This window comes from Daphnia pulex, chromosome 4 (genome assembly GCF_021134715.1).
Source record: "Daphnia pulex isolate KAP4 chromosome 4, ASM2113471v1".
Classification (NCBI taxonomy): domain Eukaryota; kingdom Metazoa; phylum Arthropoda; class Branchiopoda; order Diplostraca; family Daphniidae; genus Daphnia; species Daphnia pulex.
Window position 1 is genome coordinate 75,966 of NC_060020.1, and position 26,616 is coordinate 102,581.

General features: G+C 46.3%; 1 protein-coding gene and 5 long non-coding RNA genes across 10 annotated transcripts; 2 read left to right on the forward strand and 4 right to left on the reverse strand.

Annotated features, from left to right (window-relative positions):
* Window positions 1–1,246: 1,246 nt before the first annotated feature.
* On the reverse strand, window positions 1,247–1,771 carry LOC124192149. Its single transcript, XR_006873595.1, has 2 exons — window positions 1,604–1,771; window positions 1,247–1,505 (listed from the first exon to the last, which is right to left on the reverse strand). It is a non-coding gene; the product is annotated as an uncharacterized LOC124192149 (long non-coding RNA).
* Window positions 1,772–3,227: 1,456 nt separating this feature from the next.
* LOC124192283 lies at window positions 3,228–3,816 on the reverse strand. The gene is made up of 3 exons (XR_006873660.1): window positions 3,730–3,816; window positions 3,538–3,635; window positions 3,228–3,457 (listed from the first exon to the last, which is right to left on the reverse strand). It is a non-coding gene; the product is annotated as an uncharacterized LOC124192283 (long non-coding RNA).
* A 1,163-nt stretch (window positions 3,817–4,979) lies between these two features.
* On the forward strand, window positions 4,980–6,850 carry LOC124192284. Of its 3 annotated transcripts, none has more exons than XR_006873663.1 (5): window positions 4,980–5,026; window positions 5,286–5,584; window positions 5,653–5,746; window positions 6,232–6,310; window positions 6,373–6,536. It is a non-coding gene; the product is annotated as an uncharacterized LOC124192284 (long non-coding RNA). The 3 variants fall into 3 exon arrangements; XR_006873661.1 differs by having other exon boundaries at window positions 4,986–5,085; XR_006873662.1 differs by lacking the exon at window positions 4,980–5,026 and having other exon boundaries at window positions 5,163–5,584; window positions 6,373–6,850.
* A 299-nt stretch (window positions 6,851–7,149) lies between these two features.
* LOC124191911 lies at window positions 7,150–8,040 on the forward strand. The gene is made up of 4 exons (XR_006873505.1): window positions 7,150–7,308; window positions 7,370–7,590; window positions 7,656–7,745; window positions 7,814–8,040. It is a non-coding gene; the product is annotated as an uncharacterized LOC124191911 (long non-coding RNA).
* A 1,966-nt stretch (window positions 8,041–10,006) lies between these two features.
* On the reverse strand, window positions 10,007–12,895 carry LOC124191920. 3 transcript variants are annotated; one of them, XR_006873509.1, is made up of 9 exons: window positions 12,802–12,895; window positions 12,209–12,330; window positions 12,061–12,125; window positions 11,630–11,899; window positions 11,055–11,211; window positions 10,834–10,988; window positions 10,626–10,769; window positions 10,280–10,466; window positions 10,007–10,173 (listed from the first exon to the last, which is right to left on the reverse strand). It is a non-coding gene; the product is annotated as an uncharacterized LOC124191920 (long non-coding RNA). The 3 variants fall into 3 exon arrangements; XR_006873507.1 differs by having other exon boundaries at window positions 11,630–12,125; XR_006873508.1 differs by having other exon boundaries at window positions 10,626–10,772; window positions 11,630–12,125.
* Window positions 12,896–13,436: 541 nt separating this feature from the next.
* Window positions 13,437–26,570, reverse strand: LOC124192518 (E3 ubiquitin-protein ligase Ufd4-like). The gene is made up of 9 exons (XM_046585877.1): window positions 26,110–26,570; window positions 24,752–25,005; window positions 24,448–24,682; window positions 23,285–24,352; window positions 20,749–23,214; window positions 18,761–20,652; window positions 16,947–18,644; window positions 15,596–16,856; window positions 13,437–15,524 (listed from the first exon to the last, which is right to left on the reverse strand). Exons 2-9 carry the CDS (start codon window positions 24,901–24,903, stop codon window positions 14,979–14,981), a joined length of 9,318 nt encoding a protein of 3,105 aa, XP_046441833.1. The 5' UTR covers window positions 24,904–25,005; window positions 26,110–26,570; the 3' UTR covers window positions 13,437–14,978.
* Between the last annotated feature and the right edge of the window lie 46 nt (window positions 26,571–26,616).

Genomic DNA, 26,616 nt, shown 5'->3' on the forward strand with positions numbered 1-26,616 from the left:
GGACTTCACCAGATGTCGCTGCCTGTCCGAAACTATGGACTTAGGGACCTAAAATATGGACTTTAACCTGCAGAAACTATGGACTCCATCAGATGGCGTTATATCCGAAACACTGGACTTGGCGTCTAAAGTATGGACTTTAAATGTATAAACTTGGCTTTTAGATCCGAATATTTTCGCTTAAGTTTTAAACGGTTATATGAATATATCTTTTAATTAAATTTAAGCAAACCACAAATTCATTCTGAATGGTGTATTGCGAATATTAATACACGATTTACAAGGTACATTTTGAACATTTCAAAAAAGGTTTTATTATTCTTGATTTGACATTTGAGAAACGAAATAAAACAAAGTCATTTAACGTTTAAATGCAAGATGAGCAATACCAGAGCACTTTTTTGCACTTGATGGCAGATTCGGGTATGTTCTCGCATTCCGGATGGAAATATTCTTTGCAAATGTTGCACTGTACCATAGCGTGAAATTTTTTAGGAAGGAGTTTATGAAATCCAAAGTCGGGCATCCGACACACACAGAAGAGGGGAATGGAAATTTGTTTCTTTGGTCTCCAATTTGAACGCGTTCGGAGTCCTTCGGTTGGAAAAGGAATGATTGCGCCGTCGGAAATGCATTTCATTAGATGGCAGCGCATTTGTGACCCATCAAACCTCAATTCAGATGGATTAAATGAAAATGCCAAGGCTGTCGCAAATGCGATGGCATATAATCCGCAACTTCCGCTTTCTTTTTGGCTTTCGCATTACCCATTATACCCATTATTTTTATCCCTTTATTTTTTTAAGATATGGTAGTGGTTTTGTTAATAATGGAGCTATTGATCTTTTAGGTACACAGTATGAACACATTTCTCAAAAGAGGGAATTAATTTTAAATGTGCTGCAGAACCGCTTATGTCTCTAAAGACTGTTCTTGCCCTATACGTTGTTTTATATAAAAGCAAAAGTCAATTTAAAAAAATGAGATCTTAAGTATGAATCAAAGATATAAAAAGCATAGCTCATCATCTGATAGAAAGCTTAAACCTATTAATTAAGCAAAAAAGATATGTAGCTCATGCTTCTCTTGCAGTTGGTGCTTTACTTGGACAACCCGAATTTTCAATTTTATCTTTAGAACCGGGTAAACTTAGTGAGAGTAATGTGGATATAGGAGGAAGGAATATTAGTTAAATTCGCAAATAGAAGCTTAAAGATATATAAGAGAAAAGAGATTTGGCCTTTAATTAACACGGAAAAACATCTTGTATTTAAACCGTTTTATAGATCGGATAAAGCAAGACAGCGAATTAATAAAAAATAATACTTTAGAAGAAATTAACAAAAAAATAGAATATTTTACAAAAATATATCCTACCGCCTACGGAATTCTACCAAGCAGTGTTCTGGCATTTGATACTATTATTATAATAAAAAACTATGAACCAAACAAATTTTTGCTTTAAAAAAGTAAGTATCCCGCCAGCTCTAGAAAGCTCGTGGCTTCTTGTAGTTTATTGAACGGACGTTAAATATATAAAACAAAAAAATGATAGAACGATTCGTAGTTTATGTTTTACGTTGAATTTGGATAAAGTCCATACTTTTCAGGAAAAGTCCATAGTTTAGTATGGCCATTGGTGGAGCGTTCAGGTTCTAAAATATGGACTTTGACAGGCAGCGCCATCTGGTGAAGTCCATAGTTTTCGATCGAAGTCCATAGTTTAGTAGTCCAAAATGGACTGTCCAAGTCCATAGTTTAGGGACACCCCAACAAATGAAATAATTTTTTAAAAATAAATTTTAACTAAAGATAAATGATAATGAAGTAAATATTTTATGAATTAAACTATTACAGTGACATTTTACATGATTTGAAAAGTGGAATAACTTTATGGCATAACAGCAAACTGTCAACCCTGTTAGTTCCGTTTTCTTTGTCACGGACTCACAGACTCACGCCAAATGACAGTCACTTTAAAAAGAAAGTTTAGCGAGAAAGGATGTTGGCTACGATTCGCGTCTAATGAGTATTAGTTGTATTTTGAAAAACATCAAAATATTAGCTGGTTTCCGTCTGTTTCTCTTTCTCCTGGAAAGGAAGTGTTCGTTATCCACTTTCGTCAGTATGTTGTCGAGCTCGAGCGGAACACGTTTTAATGTCAACTATGTTGGAGGAGCATTGAGCTGAATCGGTTTTTCAGGTTGTGACGTCAATGCATCTTGTTATTTAACAAGTAAGTTATTCAGCAGTCGGGAATTCTCATTGGCAATCATTTGGTTTGTGGTTTACACGTGTTTTGTGCTTTTTGGTTGTTTCGGCGTTCGGAGAGAAGTGGCAGCTTGTTGGACGCCATGTTTGATTGGCTCATTGACAACAAAGTTATTCAAGTTAAACTGTTATTGTACCGGTATTTTTATTACGCTTCCAACTCCTTTATTACCAGTACCGTCTTTCAGTCTCTAGCAATTGAATCAAGTTTGGTTATTTACATTTAATTTAATCAATCAACACTAGGTCACATAACCAATATACCGTGGTCGCACATTCGGTATGAACGATCTTCGGAAGTGAATCGTGGACTTAATAATATATGTGTACATAAAGATGTTCCTAAGTTTCTATCTTTCATTTTAATGTTATGTTGCAAGTGTTACGTGACAAATATTTTATCGTTGTCTTTAATCGTTTAGGCATCATAGCATTTTTTCTCGGTTGATAGCTCGTGTCTCGTTTGGTATATCAAAAATATTGAAAGTTTTTCACGCATAATTTTAATTTCTTCTATATTTTATTCATGATTACATAGAAATATTTTTGGTAATGTAAAATTGCTTTTAAGAGATAACTGTATTATGGATATATTTAATTACTCAAATGCAAAAATGTTTTTAATCCGTAATATTTATTTGTTGTTTATTAGTACGAGTTTTCGGAATTTATCAGATTGCTATTTACTAAATATCTTCAATATTAATGTCTAAAGCTAAAATAGTCTAGTTTTTCGTGAAAAATTGAATAACAATTGGATTTTTAGTTTTCATAAAATCATTTTACAGTGTTTAAATCAAATTTAACAGGACTAAAATTTCTGTTCTAGTAAGAGATTTAATATAAGTATTTGTAAATTTTAGTGCGAATTTCTTTAGATTAATAGAGTATTTATGTTGCAATTGCTTTTATCCTGATATTTATGCTGAATTCAATTATTTTTTTTCTACACAGGTGCTTACTTTCTCCATTATTAATTTGTTGGATATTTTTATTGTGCGTACAAGAAGTGACCAATATCAGTCTACCAAATCAGTTCGTATCAATCAAAGTATCGGAAGGGCCCAATCTCCCGATACTTAAAACTATTTTTCAACTATCAAGGTGTCACTTTTCTCTTTTTCCATATTTATTCATTTCAAATTTCGTTCGACAGATATGACTGCAACTAAACCAAGCGATGTTCCTGCAAGTGATAAAAAGTTTTATATTCAAGCAGAAAAGAAAAAAAACTTTAGAAAACTATGCTATTATAAATTATTTAACTTTTTAAAAGCTGCAATTTTCTCCCGGAGTACGACGAAGCCTATTTGACGACCCAAGGCTAGCGACACGAGGCGAAACACCAACCATAACCGAATCACCTGCGAATAAAAATAAAACAGCTGAAACAAGTTGGAAAAAAAAAATCCCCTTGAAATGAATAGAAACAGAAATGAATAGAAAAAACTAAAATACAAAACTTCCAGTTTCAGATTCAGAACAACCAGCATTTCACCACACCATCCAGTCGTGTAGACAACCTCACAGTTCCAGAGACGGAAGGAGACAGAGAACGAACGTTGGCTACGGAGAAATATATAGGGTTTGGCAATCAGAAGTACCATTTTCGGAAAGTTCCCTAAACACATTTTGGCCACTGGCCACATTTTTTGTAAAAACTGAAAAACAGTATTGAATTAAACCCTTTGTGGCTTTATACTTTTCCAGAAAAGCCTTTATAATTTTAGAAAATTTAATTTGAGTGTGAAATGCGTTGCATCATTTATGTTATTCAAAATTTAACATTTTCGTCTTTAATAGAAACACGAAACTAGATGTCGCTAATCGCATTATTATTGTTCCCATGATCAATTGTTTTGGTCGTTGGAAAATGGTTGGAAACTTGGAAAGGTTTCGTTTGTTTTCTCGTGCTTTCCAAGATTCCAGCAATTCTTAGTGTTCTCAATTTGTCTCTTTATTGTTAGGTTTAGTCTATGTAAATTTTTCACCTACGTAATAAAGTCAAATCAAGTTATATTTAACCAACTGGTAAAACATGGTGAATCTTAGCCTACCCATTAGGGTAACCCCCATAAGTAGAGACAAATTTATGAATCAGGTTCTTTTTATTGTGTTTATGTGGTATGAATATTTAGCATGAATATGCATGGTGGTACCCTGACGTTATTGGGTCTTTTTGTTTGTGTCCGATCAATGGTTTAGGTTAATGGGATATTTGTATATGTAGAATTTTAGGATTTTTCCGCCACAAATATCCATAAGTTGTTTGCTAATGATTAGTATGATTATCATTAGTAATGATTCTGTTATTTTTTATTTAGACTTGACTGAAGAATTGAATTGTGTGAGGTTGTGCGGACAAGTAAAAGGGAACTTATAGGCTATGCTTCCAGCAAACTGGTGGAGGACAACTGACAAGATACCAAAATCGAAAACAAGCAGTCGAATTGGTGAGCGAGGTGTCAGAAGAGAAAAGATCTCGTGTCGAACAAGGCATGGACCTAATCCTAATTGCATTTGCTACTCCTAATGCCACCGTCCTAGTAGTAATCAAGACCTAGCAAATAAAGAAAATCCAGTGACTACCGACGTCAACTAACAAATCTCAATTTCTAATCGATCGTCGATCAGCGTGGAAGCACCACACAAGATGAAGTAAACTTCCGGGTAAAAAAAATCTAAACTTCATTTTTTGTTGCTAATAGTCCGATTTATCCTTCTAGTTGCTGACAAGCAGTGACGCAGTACTATTGTGAGTGTTGGCTTTTTTTGAATTCGAAATTCAAAGACCAAGGTGTAGCGTAGAACTAGGTATTTGAACTTGAACTAAGCTTTAATAAAAAAGACATTTGTAAATCTAGTAAAATTTTTTATCCAAACTTTTATAGGTCATTTGGTCATTTGCTATTTTGATTTTTTTAAATGAAAAAAAAAATCACAAACATCCCTTGGGGTTACCTTGCTTACGCAGGTAGCTGACAATTTACGATAATTTTTTAATTTGTCCCTAGATGGCGCATGGCGAATAAGTTTCAGCCATTGACAGCAGACAGCATATTACACGTCATTTTGTTCTGGACAGAAGAAAGTGACTTTTCTAGAAATCATCGTTCGGCTTTATTTTACGCGAAGCTATTACAGAAAACTCCAGCCGATACACAGTTCAATCAAAATTCGTAATAAGGAAGAAGGAGAGAAAAGAAAACTTTAGTGTGACAAGATGGAAAACGAAAAAATGTTGGGAGGGTCGAGAATTTGGAGATATATCACTTCTGAACTTAACACTGAACAGCCTGAAATTCTCTAAATTGTAAGTTGTGTGACATTTTTTGCATAGAGAATTAAGCATTAATGGATAAAGTCTTTGTATTCTCTTAGTATTTCTCATTGGCCAACAAGCAACAAGGCAACATCTGATGATTCTGATCTTGCCATGAACGGAAGAGAACACTTGGTGCAAGATCATAATTTGGTAATATGATTTGATAAATTAATGTGATACCTGAGCTTCCCTGTTTTCTGTTGCCATTTCCCCTAGACTCCTAATAATCCAGCTGTTAGTTATGCTTCCACTGTAATAACCAGGATGGGAGGGTTTTAGTTTATTCAGGGATTTTTTGCTGTTCAAAATTGGCATTCCTTTCAATTTGTTTCCCATCCATTTAAGTCTGTGCTGGATTCAAATTTTTTACATTTGTCAAAAGAGTAGTTTCTGCGGTCCACATAGTATATTAAAATGAAACAAGAAAATATAGTTTAGTTTTTTAAATTTTTATTTACTGTTTTGTTATACCAAAAATGTTTTAGCTTCCCCGCACACTTGCAATTCCTGTTAGTTTTATACTTTTATAATACATTGAGAACAATGTTGTAGATGTCCTTCATAATCATAAGTGATAGAAATGGTATTGTGTTATTGTTATTACGATCTAATGAGAATATTTATTTTTATTCCAGGTTTACATTTGAAGAGAAAGTGAGGAGAAAATACTTCAAGGATCTCATTCCTCCAACAATTATGGCAGATTTGTTCCCGGTATCTTGCCTTGATTTTATTAATTTATTGCATTCGTAATTAATTTCTTAATTCTCTTTCAGGATTACCCTCGCTGCTGTTCGATAGACTATCAATTGGCGGAAAATGAAAAGTGGTCGGCCGCGCTGAAATTCAAGATAGATATATTATATAAATGTTTGTAAATTACAAGTGCATATCTGGGCTCCCTTCTTCAGTGGCCCCGTTTCCCTAAATAACCACTAACCAACGCCCGCCGGTGGTCACTCACTCGCTGCGACAACCAGGAGGAAGGGAGATGTTTGGTCGAACGGGGACTTGCAAGGCGCATGATTCGATGAAATCTGTTGGAGGGTCATGAGTCTAAACCGGAAGCCTACTATGACATACTGCTCTCATAATAACTGCTCCTCAGCTCTCATCGCTCTTTTTCCGGTTTCTCTTAACCATGGCCGGGTATTCTCCCTGGTCGAGTCAGTCGGGCAGTGTCTCCCCCTGCTCGACTGGCAGCAGTTTGGACCAGACGGTCTGTTTATTGAATAAACCATGCACAAAAAATTACAATTACCTCATTGTATCATTTATTTTTCATCATATTAATATACAGATCCATCAAAAGTAACCAACAAATTTTTATAAAATAATTTATTAAACATACCGTCGTAACGATGTAAACATGGGCGACATCTGTTGTATTGCCGGATTTTTTAAATAGTTTTTAAAAATTTCTTAGTATGTGACAGTAGAATTCCATTTTTAAAAATTATTAAAAATACCCGACAATAGAACTCCAGTGTCGACAGTAGAACTCCAATACGCGACAATATAACTCCGATAATTTGAGCTGCGGGTCTGCGACTGTGCAACCAACTTCAAAACTCATTACCAGATGTCGCTAGTGTTACCATTGTTGTTTTTGCATCGTGAAACGAGGCAAAATAGGCGAAACAATTGGATGCTAATTAATACTTATATTCCTGTGATTTCATATACCAAATTGAACTTCGTAACTTATGTAGGTTTATCTTCACCTAATTTCCTTATTTTTATACTGTACCAACTTATTTCTTCAAATTCTAGATGCATACTGTCAGTCATTCCAAAAAGTTGACTTAGCGCTCAGTCACTTTCCATCCAATAGACCCATCATGTTGTCAAAAGTCTAAAACTAATGTGTGAAGCTCACATATTGTGGAATACAAATGTGTGGAGACAAGGTATTTCCCCATTACTGCTACCACACCAACCACACCAAACCAATCGCCTTACTAAATTCAGCACCATTCACCCATATGATAAAGGTAAGCATCAATATAACCTATCGCCACGCTACTGCAATACTTCATGACACTTTTTTTAACATCAGGAAATTTACCTCAACCTAAGGCTGTTGGTTGCTGTGATTTCCATTCTTACGATTTTTATCATGAAAACTTCAGTGTGCTTGTTAGTATAGGTAAAGATTGAAATGCTTTATTAACTGTTATATTTTCAATTCATTAATGCAATACACTTGTTTTACAGAGCACATAATAGATCCTTAAGCCAATGCTGACCTTTGTCCATGAAGGAAGAGGGACATCAAGCAACGTTCTGCTCCATCCTTATCTTCCCGACGTACGCTCATCTAGCTTCACTGCTTTTGCTGCTACAACTTGTCTTATTACTTCACCGACGAGTTGGAACACTTCAGTGGTCGCTACCCTTTGCTGTTACACACCTGCAGTTACTCACCACGGGATTATGCCCAGGTAACCGACAATTGACTTACTTTCGTAGATTATCTACTAATAATCTAGTTGCGTTAAACTCTGTGTCTATGTAATAATTCCAAAATCAGGCCCTTCTTGCGCGCAAACAAAGTTTTACTTGGACGTTTCTTTTTTCTAACGCTAGATGGCTTTTTGAAAATTTGCAGCTGTCAAAACAGTCAGTTTCAGTTACTTTGCACATCTTTTTAAACATTTATTGGCAGTTATTTTGTTGAAATATTTAGTTATAACTAACGATAACTAATCCCCCAACAAAGCTCATTTGGTAGATTTTAAAAAATGTGTTTTTTTTTCTACTTCCGGTTTTCGCATTTCTGTCAGTAGTTTAGTAAATATTCATCTGACGTATGAAAGAACCACAAATTCGTGATCCTCGTCAAATTTGTGGTAAAGTTCATGTTTTATTTTTTACGTATTCGTACTTCCGGTTTCGAAAATTTTCCTGAACTATAGTTCAGGAAAATTCTCGATTTTGGCCAAATTTTGGATTTCGTTTAAATTACATCTAATCGACCCCAAATTTCATGGGGATCACGAATATGTGATTTAATTTGACGACAGCTCAATGGTTGAGGCGCTGTGGCTACTTCCGGTTTACTTCCGGAATTTTTTTTAAAGACTAGCAAGTGAGCTTTGTTCTGTTAACAGTTCTCAACATTGCAAGCTTGATTTAAACTTTAAAAAATTGCATATTTAAATCTTTGAGCTAAAAAACCTGATTATTGTTTCTTTCTGTATTATGTAACTTTCATTGACATGCCAGTAAATAAGAATTGTTGTCTCTTTATTCAGGTAATGCAGAGGAAATTTCGAGAAGATGGAAACCATAACGTCGCCGGTATCTCCAAAGTGTCAGCGCGGATCATCATTTGTTGTTGGTAATATGTGTTCGTTTGTGTTAGTTAACCCGTTGTCTGCCACGCCTTTGTTCTCCCCGCTCCTTAGCATGGGCCGCGCCGAAAGGCGCCTGTTTGGCAATGCACCAAGTTCCCCCTTGTCGATGCGGTGATGGATTCTCCTGTCACCGTGTCAGCCCGGACTTGTCAGCAATGGCAAGTCCCACTTTGGTCACGGATCCTTCAGACGTGGCGCGTAGAGTAGTAGAGTACAACCTACGGGTTGTATGGCGTGGCAGCCAACGGGTTAACTTAAGTGTATGTACGTATGTGATTGTAAAATGTGGTGGAATTGTGGGTGGAGGTGGGACAATAAAGCAATTCCTTTTAATGTTTCTGTTGCTGTGTCTCATAACTTATAATAAAAAAATGTTTAGTTCACGACTTGTATATTTTTTACAACTTTGAAGTTTTACATAAGTTATGGGCAAGTGACTGATCAACTCCAGACCCTTCAAATAAACTTCTATGAGAAACCAAACACTATATACAACTCCTTCGTCCAAACACTAGAATATGTCGGAACTTCAGTGTAGCTGGTCGGAGCAGCGTGAGTAGTGGTATAATAATCAGGTGCCTTGGTAGCGTAGTACTTAGGTGCCTCGGTGTAGTAGCTAGGTGTAGCGTAGGTTGTGGTGTAGTAAACTGGAGCCTCGGTGTAGTATTCCGGTTCAACGTAGTACGAAGGAGCAGCAGCCGCTGTGTAGTAAGTCTGTGTAGCTTGAGGCAGAGTAATACTTCGAGGCTTCGGTGTAGTGGCTCGGGGAAGCATAAGTTGTGGTGTAATACTCTGGAGCCTTGGTGGTGTAGTTCTTGGGCGGCTCGTTGTATATTCAGCCGCTTTGGTGGTGTAATAAGATGGAGCCTCGGTGTAGTAGCTAGGAACTGAGTAATACTTGGGAGCCTCGGTGTATAAGCTGGGGCAACATACGTGTAGTACTCCGGTGACTTGGTGGTGTAGTACTTGGGAGCCTCGGTGTAGTACTCAGGATCTTTGGTGATTTAGCTCGGGGCAGCATTAGCTGCGGTGTAATACTCTGGAGCCTTGGTGGTGTAGTAATTGTGGTCCTCAGTGTAGTAACCGGTTGGTGCGAATGTTGTCGTTGTGTAGCAAGGCGGCGGCGTGGTGCTTTGGTATCCGCCATACCCAGGAGCCACGAGTACACCAGTGATCGACCCAACCTTCAACGATACGACAAACGGCAACAGCACGATACTACAATCAAATAGACGGTAATTGATTTGAACATTAATATTCAATATGGTACATTAACAGATAAAAACAAATAATTAATGCAAACTCCATGAAACAGAAAATTTACCCGATTGCGTACTGATAATACGACGTCACGAAGAATGAACTTGGTGACAGTGCACTGCAGTTGTTCATCCATGTTTCGTTGCCAGTATTGTTCTCTCCAGCAATCGCCCTGATACAACAGCAAAGTGATGATGTTCCGTACGAAGACGACCCAATTTGATATCACAAAAAGACGTAACATCTCCAGCCTAATAAAAAATAAAGTCCATACCCAATAATTAGAATCTAATTTTAACAAGAACTTCATATACTATCTAACAACAACAACATCAGAGCAGTCAATGTTGGTTAAGTTTCAGTCACAAGTATTACAATTTATATGAAATAAAATGTTCAAGAATTCTTACCAACCAGACGTTCGATCGTGCTTCAAGCTCGGTATTGACTCGATAACCACCAAAATGGAAATCTATTTCCGAACCAGAAACGACAGCCAAATCCGTGAATTTTGCGTCCCAATCGACAACAGCGACGACATGGTCAGTTTAAATCTGCTGAAATGAATTCTAGATTTTAATTAACATCGCTAAAACATGTACTGAAATAACTGTTTACCTTTTGACCATCGTTTAAGGTCAATGTGACCTTGTAGTCTTCCAAAATTGCACCCTCAACATTAGCTTTGGACAACACATTGACACCTTGCGCTTTCACCAATCTTGCGTTTTCACCAATGGATGAAGTCCATGATAAGTAGCAAAGGAGTTACCCTGGAAGAAGAATAAACATTGAATGACCATAATTTTCAATAAGATTGTAGTGACAGAAAGCAATACCTCAAGTCGAGAAGGAAGTAAAAAGGGAGATATGGTGGCAGCCAACAGGTTACCAAACAAGGGACCTTGTTGACTGTAGTTTTTGTCTTTTCTCTTTCAAAGCACATGACTTCTCAGAAATTCTGTCATGCAAATTTAGAAATCTGTAGTTTAGAACCTGTAAATAAAAAAAGAAAAATAAGTCACATTTTTTATAATTTGTGTTAATGATCAATGTGCTTAACGTCTATGATCTTAAAGAATAATTAAACAGTTACTAGTATACACTCAAACTCGTCTCTTAAACATTACATGGGCATATGGGCAGATGAGTCTTTTAAATACTTAAAAAAAATTGAACAATATAGTTTCAAACATCACCCAAAATTATCTTACAGTAACTCTGATAATTGTCTTTAGAATTGTCTTTAGAAAAATGCAAAATAAGAAGCTGGTGCAACTGACAGCTGAGAAATGATCTAAGGCCATGTTATGGCCATCTACCGTCAAAAGAAGATATGTTTAAAATGAAAGTGTCACTGCTCTAGCTCATCAACACCCAACAACAAAAATAAGAAAAAAAAAACGAAACTCACAAAATCGTCGTCCTTTGGTCATTTGAGAGCAGGGGTAGTTGGAGTCAGTGATGGGTGAGTTGGCCCACCAGACCGTCGGTTGCTGGGTAGTCAAATTATCCTGGCCTCGTATAGCTGGAGCAGGCACAACTCCCCCGTGCCTTGGGGCGACGGAAGGATGGCACGCATGTGAAAAGTATTGCTGAATGACAGCCCGTTAGTCAGTTGTCACTGATTTGTCGTAAGTTTCCACCAATGGATTCAGTCCATGGAATAGCGGCAGAGGTTAACCTTAAACGAGAATGGAGGTGACTTTAGATTTTAAAATTGCATGTAAGATTGTTTACGACAGCAAGCAATAACTCAAAATAAGAGTGGGCCCATTTCAAGGAACTAAGGAGAGGGAATTCAAGGGTTACTGCTACCCGGTAACATTCAATGGGTTAACAAACTTGTTGACCATGTTGGTGGTGTTTGCCTTTTCCGTGGAAGGATAACCAGATAGTTCTCATTTTGCCTATTGCAAAATTTAAATTAGAAAAAATAATTAAAACTACTGCACTCAACATGATGATTCTCAAGATTCTATGTAAACTTAACTTGATGACCCCTTTAATAGAATTTGTTATCTTTTCTTCACCCTGTTTTTATTGACCGTGTAGTCATTTTCCTCCTGGAAGAGATCACCAGGATGCTGATCCTCTTTCAGTGATTGACACAATCTAAATAAGAAAAAAATCAAATAATCAAAACTACTGCACTCGACATGTTGAATTCTATAAATTCTAAGTCAAAATAACTAATGGGGTAACAATTAGAGTTGATGAAAGACCAGGTAGGAAAATTTACGGATTGTCAATACACTAAAGCAAAAAGCTTGATACTGAGATGTTGCGATTTGAAAGTTTACTGTTGAAAAATTACACTTGATCAAATGAACTGTTAATAAAACCAAATTTGAACATTTTCTTTTAAAAATAAGTAAGAATGGTAAGCTGTTCACTAGGATTTCTCTTGACTTGTTATCCTTGGTTATTTTTTCAGGCAACTCACTGACATTGGGACACATCCAATGTTGACAAGGTATACGGGTGAATAACAGCATAGACCTTGGCAGCCATTACTATATCACACATACTTGGCACCACAGCCGTTTATCTTAAAGATTCACGCATTAAGTGTACCTTACTTACAATATGAACAATGAAATAAGCACGTCAGAGAACTTGAATTATCAAACGCCATGGAAGAGGACCGCGACAAACGACATTTCACCTGGGCGCCGCCATTCGGAATGCCAGAAAAGGGCGACGTTGCCATTTTTTTATAAAAAGAAAAATAGAGTTAAGTGGTTTTTTCTTAAACAAATTAAATCCACTGAATTCGTGAATCGTGATTCGTGAATGAAAAAAAAAATAAATTCTTATCTTGAAATAGTTATTGGATGGCTTGTCATGTACGTTTATGCTTCACGATTCTGAAGAAATACTTACAGTCTACCCGAGGCCCTGGATTTCTCGTCAGTCGTCACACGATGGCACAAGTCTCCAATCGAAAACTAAAATATTCTCACAGTAGACTAAATAAGTAATTTGAACCCCACGAAAACAATTCAGTTCAACTCTAAATGGCAATTAAATTTCGTTTAGCCAACAACCCACGATCAAAATCGCAGGTTCCTATTGATCCGCATTGTTCTGGGGTTTGCTTTTCAACGTCTCAGCAAGCCAATTTGGTCTTTTTTTTAAAATAAATCAAACGTCGTGAATAAATCGTCGGCCAAAGAGTTTGGACGGAGGACGGAGATTGGTGATTCAGGTTAGGAGAGTTATCGTTGAAACGTATACTTGATTAAAGTAGTAGTTACTACACCATCATGTGCAAGAGTAAATCCGGCATGACCAAATGACAAACATGAAATATCTGAATAAGGAGGAGCAGAATATATTGAAGAAGAGAAGAGATAAACAAAACAAGACAAAATCCCGATAGTAGTTCTTTGGAGAGGGCGAGAATAGAAAGGGGTGTAGCCGGGATGGGAGTGAGACGAACATATAAATTGAATCATAATTAATGAAATCAATCAATGCGCAATCGATGCGAGAAAGATTACATCATATGTGTGTGTGTGAGGGGGTTGGGGATGATGAGGGCACAATAAATTTTTGTTTTTATTATAAAGATGCGAGTTGAAATTTCACAATAAATGTGGTGGGGGGGGGATGGCGCGCTAAATGAGAAGTAAAGTGCAGCGGTCGAAATGTGGACAAGAGTCCCACAGTCTCATTAACCGACACGCAATCACACACGTTTAAAGATCTCCAAATGCCGACAATAAGAGGCTCGTGTGTAACTTTTATTTTTCCCCACTCTCTGCTGGTGTCCTACCATCGATTCACTACCGACTTGCGAGATTTCCGCAAGTTCTCGCAAACGAATTTTTCCGTTTTTAGTCTATTTTTTTAGTGGATGCCATCAATAAGGGGCGCGGTGATATCAGGGAGCTGATGGGGGAGGTAACAAGAAAACCAATTGCGCACTCGTTTTCTCTTTTCCTGTTTCTCTTTTGTCTTCCTGTTACCAGCGAGTCAAAGATTAGCAAAGGAAATGGCAAATTTCTTTTTAGAATTCTTTTAGATCTAGGCGACAAGTTAAAATTAAAAAATAGAGGAGAGCTGGCCGTTGATTGAGCCCTAAATTGTATCAAAGGGATTACATGGGGAAAGGACACACGATTTTCATCATCATCATCAGGGGGGAGCAAGTAGTCGTTGATTTACGTTTCATCTTTATGTATCCTGCAGTTTGGAACAAAAAACAAGCCAATCGAAAAACAAAAGAAATGTTCACGTTGCAGGGACTGGGGGGGAAAAATAATAAAAACAAACAAATAAGCTGCTGCCTTCATTTTCTTCTTTTCTTTCCTTCACCTTCACCAGCTGATCCACACCCCGCCTTCCAACTGGGATCAAATGACACTAGCGCTACTTTTTTCCTTTCCTCTTTGTCTGTCTGTTTTTCTCCTCTGAAAATCGCAAAAACTTTGGTTTTTTCACATCGGGTGTAGTGGCTGGTGGGGCATTTTAGGGGGGAAACAATTTGGGGGTACACGAGAGAGCCAAAAAAAAAACGGTGAAATGGTGACAAAAGTCAAACTCCAACAAGAAAAAAAAATTAATAATTCCAGGGGGAAAATTGAGGCGAACCAAGAAATATGAATGAATTAAAAAATGGTGTGGATGCACGCACAATGAAAAAGCCCGCCAAAAGGGTTAAGGATTAAACAAAAATTCAAATTCAAAAAAAATGATGTTTAGGCAACGAAAAAAAAAAAAGGTTTTACTTTCGGATTGTGTGTGGGGCTGAGGTTTCAGTTGAGGTGGAAACCCTTTTCGCGAGTGGCGGCCAGGAGCCGCTCGCGCAAAATCTCCTCAGAGTCGTACTCGGGCAATTTGAGGTAATGGACGCACGTGTTGACGGACGGGTAGCTGCCGTTGACGCATCCGCTGCGGTCGCTGACGCCGTCCACTTTGCGGACGACCGTCAGACGCGGGTAGAGATTGGCCAGTCCGCCGGGCGGCAGCGACGAGCAGCCCGTCGTGAACTGGAGAAAGGCCTTGCGCTCCTCGGCGTTCATGCCCGTCAGGACGTTGACGAACCGTTGGAAGCCCGGGCTGTCGCGGGTGTAGCCCAGCTTCGGCTCCGTGTAGTTGAGGATGTCCTCGCGCGTCCAGCTGGGGCTCTGGTCGCCGCACAGGAGCAGCCGCAGCTCAGACGGGCTGAAGCCGGCCAATCGCGACATGGGGAAAACGCGGTCGAATCCCTGGCGAAGGGCCTCCATCTGGCGGCGGATGCCTCGTTCCAGGCAAAATTCCGCCATCTGTTCCACGTAATCCTCGACATTTTCCAGCGTCACCTTGACATTTTCAATTTTCAAATTAAATCAAAATTCCATTTCCACAAAATAGAAAAAATTAAATTTCCCACCTCGAAATCGGCACCGCCGGAACGCAATTCAACGTCGGTGAATCCAAAGACTTTGGACGACGGGGCAAACTGGAACGTCAGCGCCAAATCCTCGAGGCGGACTCCGCCTCCGACTCCCTGCCCCTGTCCCTGGGCGGCGCTCTGAATCTTCTGAGATTGCGGCGGGACGATGGTGGCCGGCTTCTGCGACATGTTGCTGTGGCTCTGACTCGACACGCTCGACACGGTCGTCGTCGTGTTGCTGTTCAACAGATTGGGCTGTGCCAGGGCCAAGTTGTCGGCCTGGCGGCAGCGATCCTCGTGGCTGAGCGTCGGGTCCGTCAGGATCTGACGGCGACGAGTGGCCAGGGCTCGCAACTGGAGGAGGAATCGGCCGCGGGTCGGATCCACCACGGCCAAATCTTCGTGCGAGAGGATGCCGGAGAACCAGGGCAGCGACGGATCTCGAGGGCTGCTGCTGCCCGTCAACGGTTTACCGTTGCCGCCCAGCACGTCGCCGTCCTGCGAGAAAACGGACGACGTCATGGGGTCTTCCGCTTCTTGTTGCTGTTGTTGTTGTTGCTGCTGTTGTTGCTGTTGTTGTGGAGGAGGTGGGGGCGGCTGCTGCGGCGGCGGGTGAGATCCAGCCCGGTAGTTTTTATTCCGTTTGCTGTCGCTGACGACAACGGGCTGCTGGGCCGGGCATGAGACGTCGCCCTGGCACAATAATTTGAGGAAAGGGGTCGAGAGAGGCAAATCGACAAGGCGGCCGTCCTGGAGGGCCTTGGCCAGGAAAACTCCCAGGAACCAGTAGAGCTGCTCGGCGTGATCACAGATGGGGGAGTCCTGGGGCAACGGGGCCGGGAAGAGACCCGACGGCCGCACCACGTAATAGCCGGGCGGTTTGACTCCTGAATCCGCCACGGAGGCCGCCGTTTCGGACGCCGTCAACTCGTTTTCGTCCTCGTCGTCGCAGATCCAAAGGGCCAAATCGCGTCGCTGACTCTCGGCCGCCACCAGAGCGTAAAACTCGAGCGACGGACCCAGGCCCGTCCCTTCCTCGTCCTGGAATTCAACCTCCAAAATGGCCTTGCGGTCGGCGTGGACCTTCATCACCTGCTGAGCCCAGTCCAGGAGCCGCTCGCCGCGGGGCACTCGCACACGCTCGTGTTTCAGCCGGCCGACGCGGAACTCGTGCGGGTCGTCCCGTCTGGGAACGGCGCCCGTGTTTCTCTGCCTCTCGACGGCCGAATCGCGTTGACTCTGCAGCCAAACGATCGATCTGAAATGCCAAAGAAATAAGAGAAAATATGTTTGGTTAAAAAGACGAACGGACGGACGGAAAAACCGAATGGACCAATTCAAAAATTACCGAGAAGTGCCGAAAGCGTTGGCGTGAAAGTACATCTGGCGCGTCTCGAACGGAATCAAAATGGGGCAGACGGTCAGGAGCTGCTCGCACCAGGCGGGCAGGGCGCCCGACGACACGACCAGAGGGTCGGAAAGTTGTTGCATCAACTTGTTGGTCACTTTCTTGCTGCTAAACTCCTCCAGCGGAATAAAGATGGTCGGACTGTGGTGCGATTGATGCTGCAGCTGCTGCTGCTCCACATCCGACTGCTCGCCGGCGGCCGGTGGCCGGCTGCTCAGCACGTAGAGCTGCCGCAGCAAAAGGAGGACGTCGCCGACGCTGCACGAGCCCACCGTGTTGCTCGTCTGCGTGTTGACGTCAAAGTCGGGCAAAAAGAGTTCGTCGTCCATCAGTCGGCGCTGTCCGGCCGCGTCGCCCATCGCTCCGCCCGTCGAGGGACCGACGACGACGACGGCACCGGCCTCGTCCTTGAGCTCCTTGTAGACGAGCGTGTAGGTCGGCTCCCAGATGCGGCGCAATTTCTCCTGGCGGGTGCCCAGGGCCGAGGCCTGGATCAGCTTCTGCACGGCTTTGAAGACGGTCCAGTCGCTGTCCGTCAGCTCAATTTCCACGTCGGGGATGTTGGGCAGACATGGGCCGCGCAGGACCAGGTGCAATTTGGGTTGCGGCACCAGATCGGCGTCGGCTTCCACGTCCATCGATTGAATGACGGACTGCTGCTGCAATTGCTGGCCGGTGGCCGAGAGGCCCGACGAGGACGGAGACGAAGAAGTGGTGATGACGGCTTCGGCTCCTTGCGCTCCTTCGGCGGCTCCGGGTGGCGGAATTTCAAGATCGGACGTTTGGTGAACGTTGGTACGGCCCGGACGGGGATCAAAGGCCGGAATCAAGGCGGAAAATTGTCTCTTGAGGACGAATTCGTCGTCCCAACTGCGTCGCTTCGTGTTGCCGGTCACGTGTCGAGATCCGGCTCCGCTGCCGTCGCCCGCCCCGCCCACCAGACTGCTGACTCCGCCTCCTCCATCCTCTTCCGTCACTTCCTCGAAATCTTCATCGTCTTCGTTTTCATCGTCGTCTTCGTTGTCGTCCTCGTCCGGCTCGGGCAACTCGTCGTCGTCTTCCAGCTCGGCCAGCAAAGTGCCGGCCCGGCAACTCTCCAAAAAGTCCTCCAAACTGACTTGCTCAGAGTCGCTGGAGCCCGTCAGACTCATCGACAGCGCCTGGCTCAATCCGTGGCTGCTGCTGCTGCTCGTCTGCTGGTGTCCCCCCTGGCCGGCACCAGCGCCGCCGTGGGCGTGGTGCAAGTTGGTGGAAGAGGCGCCCGCCATGGAAACGGCGTGGCTGGCCACCGACGAGAGGCTGCTCAGCGTGTTGCTCAGACTCGGGTAGCTCTGGGCCGTGCTGAGCAGTCCGCCGGGGAAGTTGGAGGACAGGGCCAGACGGACCAGACTGGACACGGAATTGGGACCGCGAGGGAAGAGCAGCGACGACGAGGCGTTCGATGACGAGGAAGACGAGACGTTGACGGCGTTGGTTCCGCTAGCGCCGTGGCCGTGACCGCCGCCCGCCATTGCGCCCGCTCCGCTGTTGGATCCGCTGGATCGATTGGCATTCGACAGGTCGACGGGTGAGCCGGAAGCGTTTCCTCCCGATGCTCCGCCGCTTCCACTGTTGGCAGCATTGCCCGCTTGGTGGCGTCTGTCACACAAAACAAAAGAGAGAAATCGAAATGAGTTGAATGATTCATTCCGGGTGGATGCAACTCGTAAGTGGCTGTTAATTTTGAATAATAATAGTCAAACTCATCTCTTTACCTTCGGGCCACATTAGCGAAGCTTTCGAGGAAAGCAGCTGGCGTGGGTCCGCCGCCCACTTCTCGTTCCGGCTCTGATGACGTCGTCGTCAAATTGGGGACGCTGACGCTCATGGAACCAGACGTGCGAACGCCAGAAGCGGCGCCGGAAGCCACTTTGACCGACTGGGAGGGAGGCGAAGGAGGCGACGACATGTCGTCCTGTTCGTCATCCGCCTGTTGTTGTTGTTGCTGTTGCCCGGCTAATTCGACGTGAGAAAGGGCCGACGAGGCGGCGGCCATCGTTTCGGCTTCGGCCTGCAATTGACTGGCCTGTCGTTCCAGGCTGCGGAGCAGATCGAACGCGTTGATTTCCAGCATTTCTTCCGTCACGTCGGCCATGAGCGAATCGTCGACGACGATGCCGTCCAATGCGGCGGCTGCGGCCGCTTGACTGGCCGCCGACAAGCTGATGGATGCGGCCGATGATCCAGTGGCAGCGCCGGAAGAGGTCAAGAGACTCGAGTGATCCATGAGTTGAGTGGCTGCAGCTCCCGTGGCCGTCGCAGTCGATTGTCCAGCCAAATAAGTGTTCTTGGCGTTCTTGTGACTGTCGGAAACTTGAGACTCGCCGGCTGCTCCTTCGGCGGATGAGCCGCTGGGATCCATCAGACTGAGGGCCCCCACCAGGGCGGCGACGGCCGTCGAAGTCGCTTCGTCGTCGTCTGTGCTCTGCGTTCCCGTGCTGTCGCCGCGGACGCGCTCGAACGACACCAGGCCGGCTTCGGCGCTGGCCAGACTCAAAACACTTTCGGCCACGGCCGAAGCGGCGGCCGTTGATGAAGACGACGAGGTCAAGAGATTATCCACCGAGGTGGCCTGCTCCGTCGAAGCCACAGAGGGTTTCACCACTCCGGTGGCTTCCGGCAAACTGGGGGTGGAACTGGATTTGCGGCTACCAGTCAGGGCGTTGCCGGGTCCGGTGCTGGTCAAAGTTGACGTCGGGGTCGAAGATTTGACGCCCGTGGCCAGCGAAGTGCACGATTTGTCCAGGTTGATGGTCTTGAGGGCAGAAGATGTTTTGCCCGCTGTCGACGACGAAGCGGCGGCGGCTGTCGTTGGCTGTTGTTGCTGGGCGGCGTCGGGATCGTACGAAGGCGCCAACCTCAGATCGTATTTGCCTTCTGCTCCCATCCGGTAGGAATTGGATCCGCCGTGATCCCACTGGACGTCGATCCAGCCGTTGTGCAGCTCTCCCGTCACCAGGCCTTCGGCCGGCTGGGCCAAACCTCCGGCACTGGCCGCCGCCGCAGTGGTGGTGGATCCGTCCTGATCGCGCCACTTCCAGTCGAGTCCTCGGACGACTCGAGCGCCCGGCACCAAGTGACGCAGCATTTGATGGCGGACCATTCGCCGCTGTCGCCTCAGATTGGCCTCGGCCTCTCTGGCCGCCCGGCCCAGATCCTGGCAGACGCCCGTCACCGTTCCGTAGAGTTCCAATCCGCTGACGCTGAGGTAGTGCGTCTGTCCCGAGGCGTTTTTGCCCATCTGCTGGATACGGATGTGTCTCCATCCTTGTGTTTCGCCGCCGGGCGGCTCCAGGGGCCAAGTGGCCGTCGATCCGGGCTCGTTGAGGGAGCAGTCGTCGACGTGGGTGAAGAGGGTCGTCCACGAGAGTCCGTCCTTGGAGACTTGGAGGAGCCAGTGACGTAGGGCCGATTTGCCGTAGCCGCGGGCGTGTCTCAGCGTGTAGGCCGTGGGCAGGAGGTGGAGGCCGAGATCCAGGGCGAACCACGAGCGCTTGTCGTCGTTGGTGTGGCAATTGAGGGCCGCGCTGTCACGCGACAGGATGTCTTCCAAATGGCCGTAGGGCAAGTTGCGTCCTTCGGAGCACGTCACAACCACCAGACCCACCTGCACATTCCAATTGATCAAATCGTCCATCCATTAATTAATCGAGTCAAAACCAATCAACCGATAATGAGTAGTAATGAAGAATGATCAAATTACCTGAGCGGGATTGACCCAATCGGGAACCGTTTTGCCGTTGGTGCCCAGCCAATAGATGATGCCGCCCTCGTCGAAATCGCGGGTGTGGCGGAACACCAGAGGAGAAGCCGACGGGCAGCCGGTCACCGTCGGCGGGGCTGTGGCCGCCTGGATTTTGCGGACGAAAGCCAAAGTCGATCGCTCGTAGTCGTACCACTGCTTGGCCACCATTTTGAGCAGGTACTTTTCCAGCTGCCCAACCGTCGTCAGCGGCTCCGTTTTCAAAGCACGGCCAGTGCGGTCTGTCAGCCCAGTTTCACCTGGACTGCGCTCCAGTCGGAAGCGGAGTCGTCGCGTCAGCGTCTGCAGGCCGTTGGTCGAGCCGCCGGCAGCGTCGTACAAGTAGACGGGCAGTTTCTCGATCGATTCCAGGACGGAAACCAATTTGCGGACGAGGCAAGTGGCCGGTCCCTTTGGCCCGTTCTGGTAGAGGTAGTCGGCCGATTGGAAACATTCGCGGAAGATGGCCACACGCTGGCGCAGCAGTCGGTTGCCGCGTCGAGTTCCCTGCAGGTAATCGTCCAGTCCGGCCGGTGACAGGAGGCGGTGAAGTGCCTGGACCAGGCCGCTGGATTGCAGTTCGAAAGCCGATAAAGTTGTGTCTTCTCCTTCCAGGAGAGAGCGGAAGTCGTTGAGTGACGAGCGGAGGAGATCGCGCCAGGCTCCGCCTCCTCCTTGCGACGACGAGTGGTCGCGGCTCTGCTGTTCCCGGTTGTTCTCCTGGGCGGCGCATCCGCGCTCGATGTGGACGACGATGGCGGCCAGACGGGCCACGACGCCCCTGGGCTGAGCCTGAGCCACCTGGAAGTAGCGCTGGTAAATCTCCTGGGCTTGAGCCCGCACCTTCTGCTTGGTGGCCTCCACTTGCGACGAGCGGAAACGTCCGCCGCTGACCAGACCCGAGCGTCCGGTTCCATTTCCACCGACGCTGCGTCTTCCGCCCGATCCCGGGCAGTGAACGGGAGCCCAACCGGCCGCCAACTCTGGTCCCAGGGCCGTTTCGGCCGTGAAAGTGTGTTTGGTTCCTCGATTGGATTCAAAGAGGAAGCCGGGCAGATCCTCGCGCAAAATGGTGGCCTGCTGCTGCCCGTCAGAGTTCTGGATGACCAATTCTCCGTCTTTGGCCGACGACAGTGACCAGTTGCCGACCGTCAGTCGGAGGGCGTCGGGTATTTTGACGCCGGGCGGGAAAACGGCTTGGCTCATCGTTCCCGGTTTGATTTGGGTGCGGACGCGCTGCAACTTGTCGAGGAATTCGCCTCGATTCTCCGAACTGTCTGACCCGCCCTCAGGGCTTCCCGACGAGTACATGGTGGCCAGTTTGCCGTCCAAGATGAAGCGGAACCATCCGTTGGATCCGTTGGACAGTTCCAAAGCCGCGGCGTCGCTCCAAATGTAGAGGCAATCGCGACCGCGGGCGATGCACCAGTCCCGCCAGTGATACGGTCGCCCGGCCATCAACTCCTTGACCACGTCCACTTGAGCGCTGGTGGTCGATGCGGTAGGGGTGGCAGTGGCGGTAGTTTCTCCTTGCGGTTTGGTCGGCTGTTGGCCAGCGGTGGCGGTCGAGTCAACAAACTGCAGTTCCGCATTGGCTTTGTCTTCGGTGTCGGCCGATTCCAAACAAGCGGCCGCATCTTCTTCTTCCTCCTGTTGTTGTTGTTGTTGTTGCAGTTGTTCCCCCTCAACTGACTGCCCAGAGGAATTCTCTCCGTTATTCTCCTGTCCGTCACCGTTGGCCAGCATTTGGACTTTGCTGAAGATGCCCAGGCGGGCGAAATGGTCGAGAAAAGTGTCGGCCGACTTGTTCATCAGGTCCTGAATGATGTGCATGCAGACCAAGTGGCCGTCTTCGTCCTCCTCGTTGTCCAGGACAGCGGCCACCACTTCGACCAGGGTCGAGATGAACACGTTCGACTCGTGAGAGCAGAGCGAGTGGAGCAGGGCCGGCTGGGTGTAGTGCACCATCTTCTTGATGATGGTCAGGCTGGCCTTGCGCACGCTGACGATCATGCTGCTCTGAAACGTGTGGCAAAAGACGGGCAGCAGTCGGCGCAGGTAAACGGGGGCCATGTCCGGGTCGCCTTTGGGCTCTGTCGAAGTCGTCGTCCCGTCCAGCAGAATGGAAGAGTCCTCGGCCACGGCCGTCGAGCTGGGCGTCAAACCGTCGCCTCGGCGGCCGAGTCCGCTGGAAGTGAACGACCCCGAAGCGTCGGCCATCGATGACGGATTCGGCGGAGTCGACGAGGTGGGAGTGATCATCCATTCGCCGGGCGATTGCAAAATGGCCGCCACTTCGCGGTGCCCCTCGTCGTTGCGTTCGCGCGCCTTGTCCAGCGGCGTCTTTCCGTCCTCGTCGCGCAGGTCGGGATTGGCTCCGTAGCGCAAAAGGACTTTGGCGATGGCTGGGCGGCCGAAACAAGCCGCCTGGATCAATGAGAGAAAAATAAAAGAAATGAGCAATCGAACTACGTGGAATGAATTGGACAATAATTACGTAATGGAGAGATGAGGATCGCTGGCCCTTGTTGACGTCGGCGCAACGTTCACAGAGGAATTCCACCATCTCCTGGGTGCCGAAAGCCGAGGCCCAGTTGAGCAGAGTCTGGCCCACGTCGTCCATAAAGTTGACTTCAATGCCGCCCGAATCGATGGCATCGATCAGGGCGTCCGTGTCTTTGCTGCGGATGCAGTCAATCAGCTGACGGTGCGTCCGCTCCCCTGCGCTGTCCAGTCGGCGCAGCATGGATCCCGTTGTGCTGCCACTGCTGCTGCCGCTGCTTCCGCCGCGGATGCTCGAGCCTGGCGTCGTTGGCGCCGCCGAACTGCTGGCCGCGTTGGCCAGTCCTCCTCCTCCGCTGCGGGGCAGAGCTTTTCGCCCTTCGAAGAGGAGAACCAGGAGCAAGTCGACGAGTCTCATCGTATCCAAAATGCATCGCTCCTCGCCGTTGACGGCCCGTTCGATGGCGTCCGGCAGTTCAGAGCGGAGAAGGTCGTGGGTGATTCCGGGCGATCCTCGGCACAGAGTCGACAGTAAACTGATGACGGTCGAAATGGAGGAACTGCAAGTGGCCGATTTCGTTCCCGTCGCTTCCACCGGATTAGAAGTCGTGGCTGCGGAGGCCGTGGCCGAGCTGGTGCTTCCGGCGGCCGCAGCTGCGGGAGAATTTGTCGATTGTTGTGATGTCGTCGTCGTCGTCGCAGTGCCGGCCGCGTTCGACAGACGGAAAAGGAGAGCAGAGACGAGTCCGTGCTCGGCCAGGGGTCCAGGGTCGATGCCGCGTCGAGTGAAACGGTCGGCCAACGAGGCGAAACATCTGAGAGCTCCGTCAGCGACGTGTCCGTCTTCGTGCTGGAGTAGAGTCGACAAGGCGTCGACGCAAGCGGCCAATCCCTGGTCGTGGGGCTCCACTTTTGAGCAGAGCCGAGAGACGACCACCATGGCCGAGTGAAGTGTATCCTTGTGGACCAGAGTTCCGGCGTCGCGAATAAACGACAAGACGCACTGCAAACCGCCGGCCTCAAAAACAGCGCCAGCTTCCCGTGTGCAAATCAATTCCATGACCTTTTTGATGGGAAAATTAGACAAATAAGTTTTGATGGCGTTGGATAAAAAAAAAGTTTTTTGACTGAATTTGGAAATTCTGTTCTGTAATTCACCTTGACGCATTGCTCGGCCAAGTCGCGGGAAGTGCGTTGCTGGAGGTCGGCCGTGCCCAGGCGTCCGCACAAGGCCTTGACAGCTCCGTCGACGGCGACGACGCGTCGAGTGCATTCGGCCGATACGTCCAGGTAATAAGTGATGGCGCGGGCCGTCACTTCCAGCACCGAATCGGGCGCCGTCTTGTCCAAAAGAATACGGCACAAGGCCGGCAGAAACGTCCGAGGTGGACAGCTGTTGTTTGCCAAGGGGAAAAAATGATGGAACGGTTGAATCAAATGTAATTGAGAATAGGGTGTTTACCTTTCAAAGCATCGGTCGACATTGTCGGACATGAGGAGGAGCATGCAGAGTTGCTCCAACGCCACCAGCTGCATGTCTCTCTCGGCCAGCTCCTCTTGGCCGAGGCCCATCGTTAGCCATTCGAGCAGCGTTTCGGGATCCACGTCTGCCATTTTCAATATTTGTTAATTTAGACGATGCAAGCAAAACTGTCTAGGGTTGTTTGTTTTGGTCTTCTTCTTCTTCGTGAGGGCTACTCCTCGGGCCCCGAGAACCTGTTCGGGAAAGAGAAAGAAAGAAAAAACAAGAACATGAGACGATTGAGGTCATTTAACTGTCTTCTTCTTCTTCTTCATGCTTGTCTTTCTACTTCTGCCAGTCTTCTCTCTACTGGTGCTGTTCCAATTCCCTCGACTTGGCCTTATGGCGCATCCAATGCAATCACATGGAAAAAAAGAAACAACACAAACTCTCGTGTTCCGGCCTCTTTCTCATTGGCGCCACTACAAACTACCTTTAACTCAATACTACCAACCAGTCGAAATGTTTTTGTTTCTCTTCGGCCCATTCAAAAGGAACGAAAATCAACTTTACTTCTTTTGCCTCGTTTCTTTCTTGTTTTCGATTGTTGTTGACGAATCGATGGGGACGACGCAGTTTGGCCTCTGCTGGTGTGTGGGGTGAGAGAGAGACCTACGGGGAGGCAGCAACACAATTGACATGCTTCGACTCAAACAACGAAAATCTTTTCCTTTTTTCCCCCTTATTGCTCGTAGCATTTTGACAACGTTTTGGAATTCGGCCGGACTCGGGCAAGACTCCAACAAACGCCATTTTGATGTGCTATTAATAAATCCGCGCATCTCTCCCTAACGTTAAACTTGGTAGCCCCCAAACAACCCTTTACACCACCACCAATCTTTTTTGGCCCTTTTCCCACTGTCTCTTGTGTTTCTTGCTTCTATCTTTTCACAGCTCTGCCACTGTGTGTGTGTGTTTGTTGCAAGTATCGACGTAGCAACGACACGCGACACACGGCGTGTTTGCATGTCCATTCCATATTGATTATCCCTACATATTGTCAGCCCTTTTGACTTGAAATGGCAATTCGATGAGTCCTGGCCATCAATCAAGTCTCGATACATATCAGTGGCCTTAGTGAATAATGGATGAACTTTCTTTCCCTTTCCTCACTATCGTGGGCCCTTCAGCACCCCCATGCAGCAAGCCATCCAGGCGACATTACCTTTGTGTGCAGGACCTGTGAGCAGTTGGACGGGGAAAATGAGAAAGTCATTACAGCCATACAGGGGCAGATTGATGGAACATGAAAGATGGATGATGAAACAAAGGAATCAAATTCGCTGGCCCAATCTTACCCTGTGATCAAGATGTCTTTCGGGTTCTTTGGAGATGGTGAGACAAGTGGTTGTCCAAATGAAGGGGGAAAAAGTGGGCCAACCCCCCACAAAGAGAAACAAAACCACGCGAGGTCTTTCATACAATTGGATCGAGTTCAGAAATATCTTTTTTCCTCAACACAATACACACACACACACACTGTGCAGTGGCCTTGGGAATCCCACACAGAACCACACACACACACACGACGAAAAAGACTATACCAAGAGATGCGAGAGAGCAAATCTTTCAGGTCAATTGTTACACTTCATTTCGACAGTTTTGACTTTTCAACTCGACCGAAACTTGACTCGTTTTTAATCCTGCACGAAACAATTTCACTCAAACTGGCTCTGGTGTGTCTCCGTTTCCTGGCTGCTCTCCCTGATAACTGGATGGACACACAGAACAGAACGAACAGAGCAGCAGCAGCCAGGCGAAACCAGCTGGGTGTCTGTACGGCCATACTAGTTACATCGCACACC

Bases quoted from the DNA above. Each gene is read 5' to 3' on its own strand.
- LOC124192518 (XM_046585877.1), bottom strand. From the start codon at position 24,903: ATGGCAGACGTGGATCCCGAAACGCTGCTCGAATGGCTAACGATGGGC. The intron at 18,645-18,760 runs GTAAAGAGATGA...TTTGTGTGACAG, and splicing joins TTCGCTAATGTGGCCCGAAG to ACGCCACCAAGCGGGCAATG. The intron at 16,857-16,946 runs GTAATTTTTGAA...TTGGCATTTCAG, and splicing joins AACGCTTTCGGCACTTCTCG to ATCGATCGTTTGGCTGCAGA.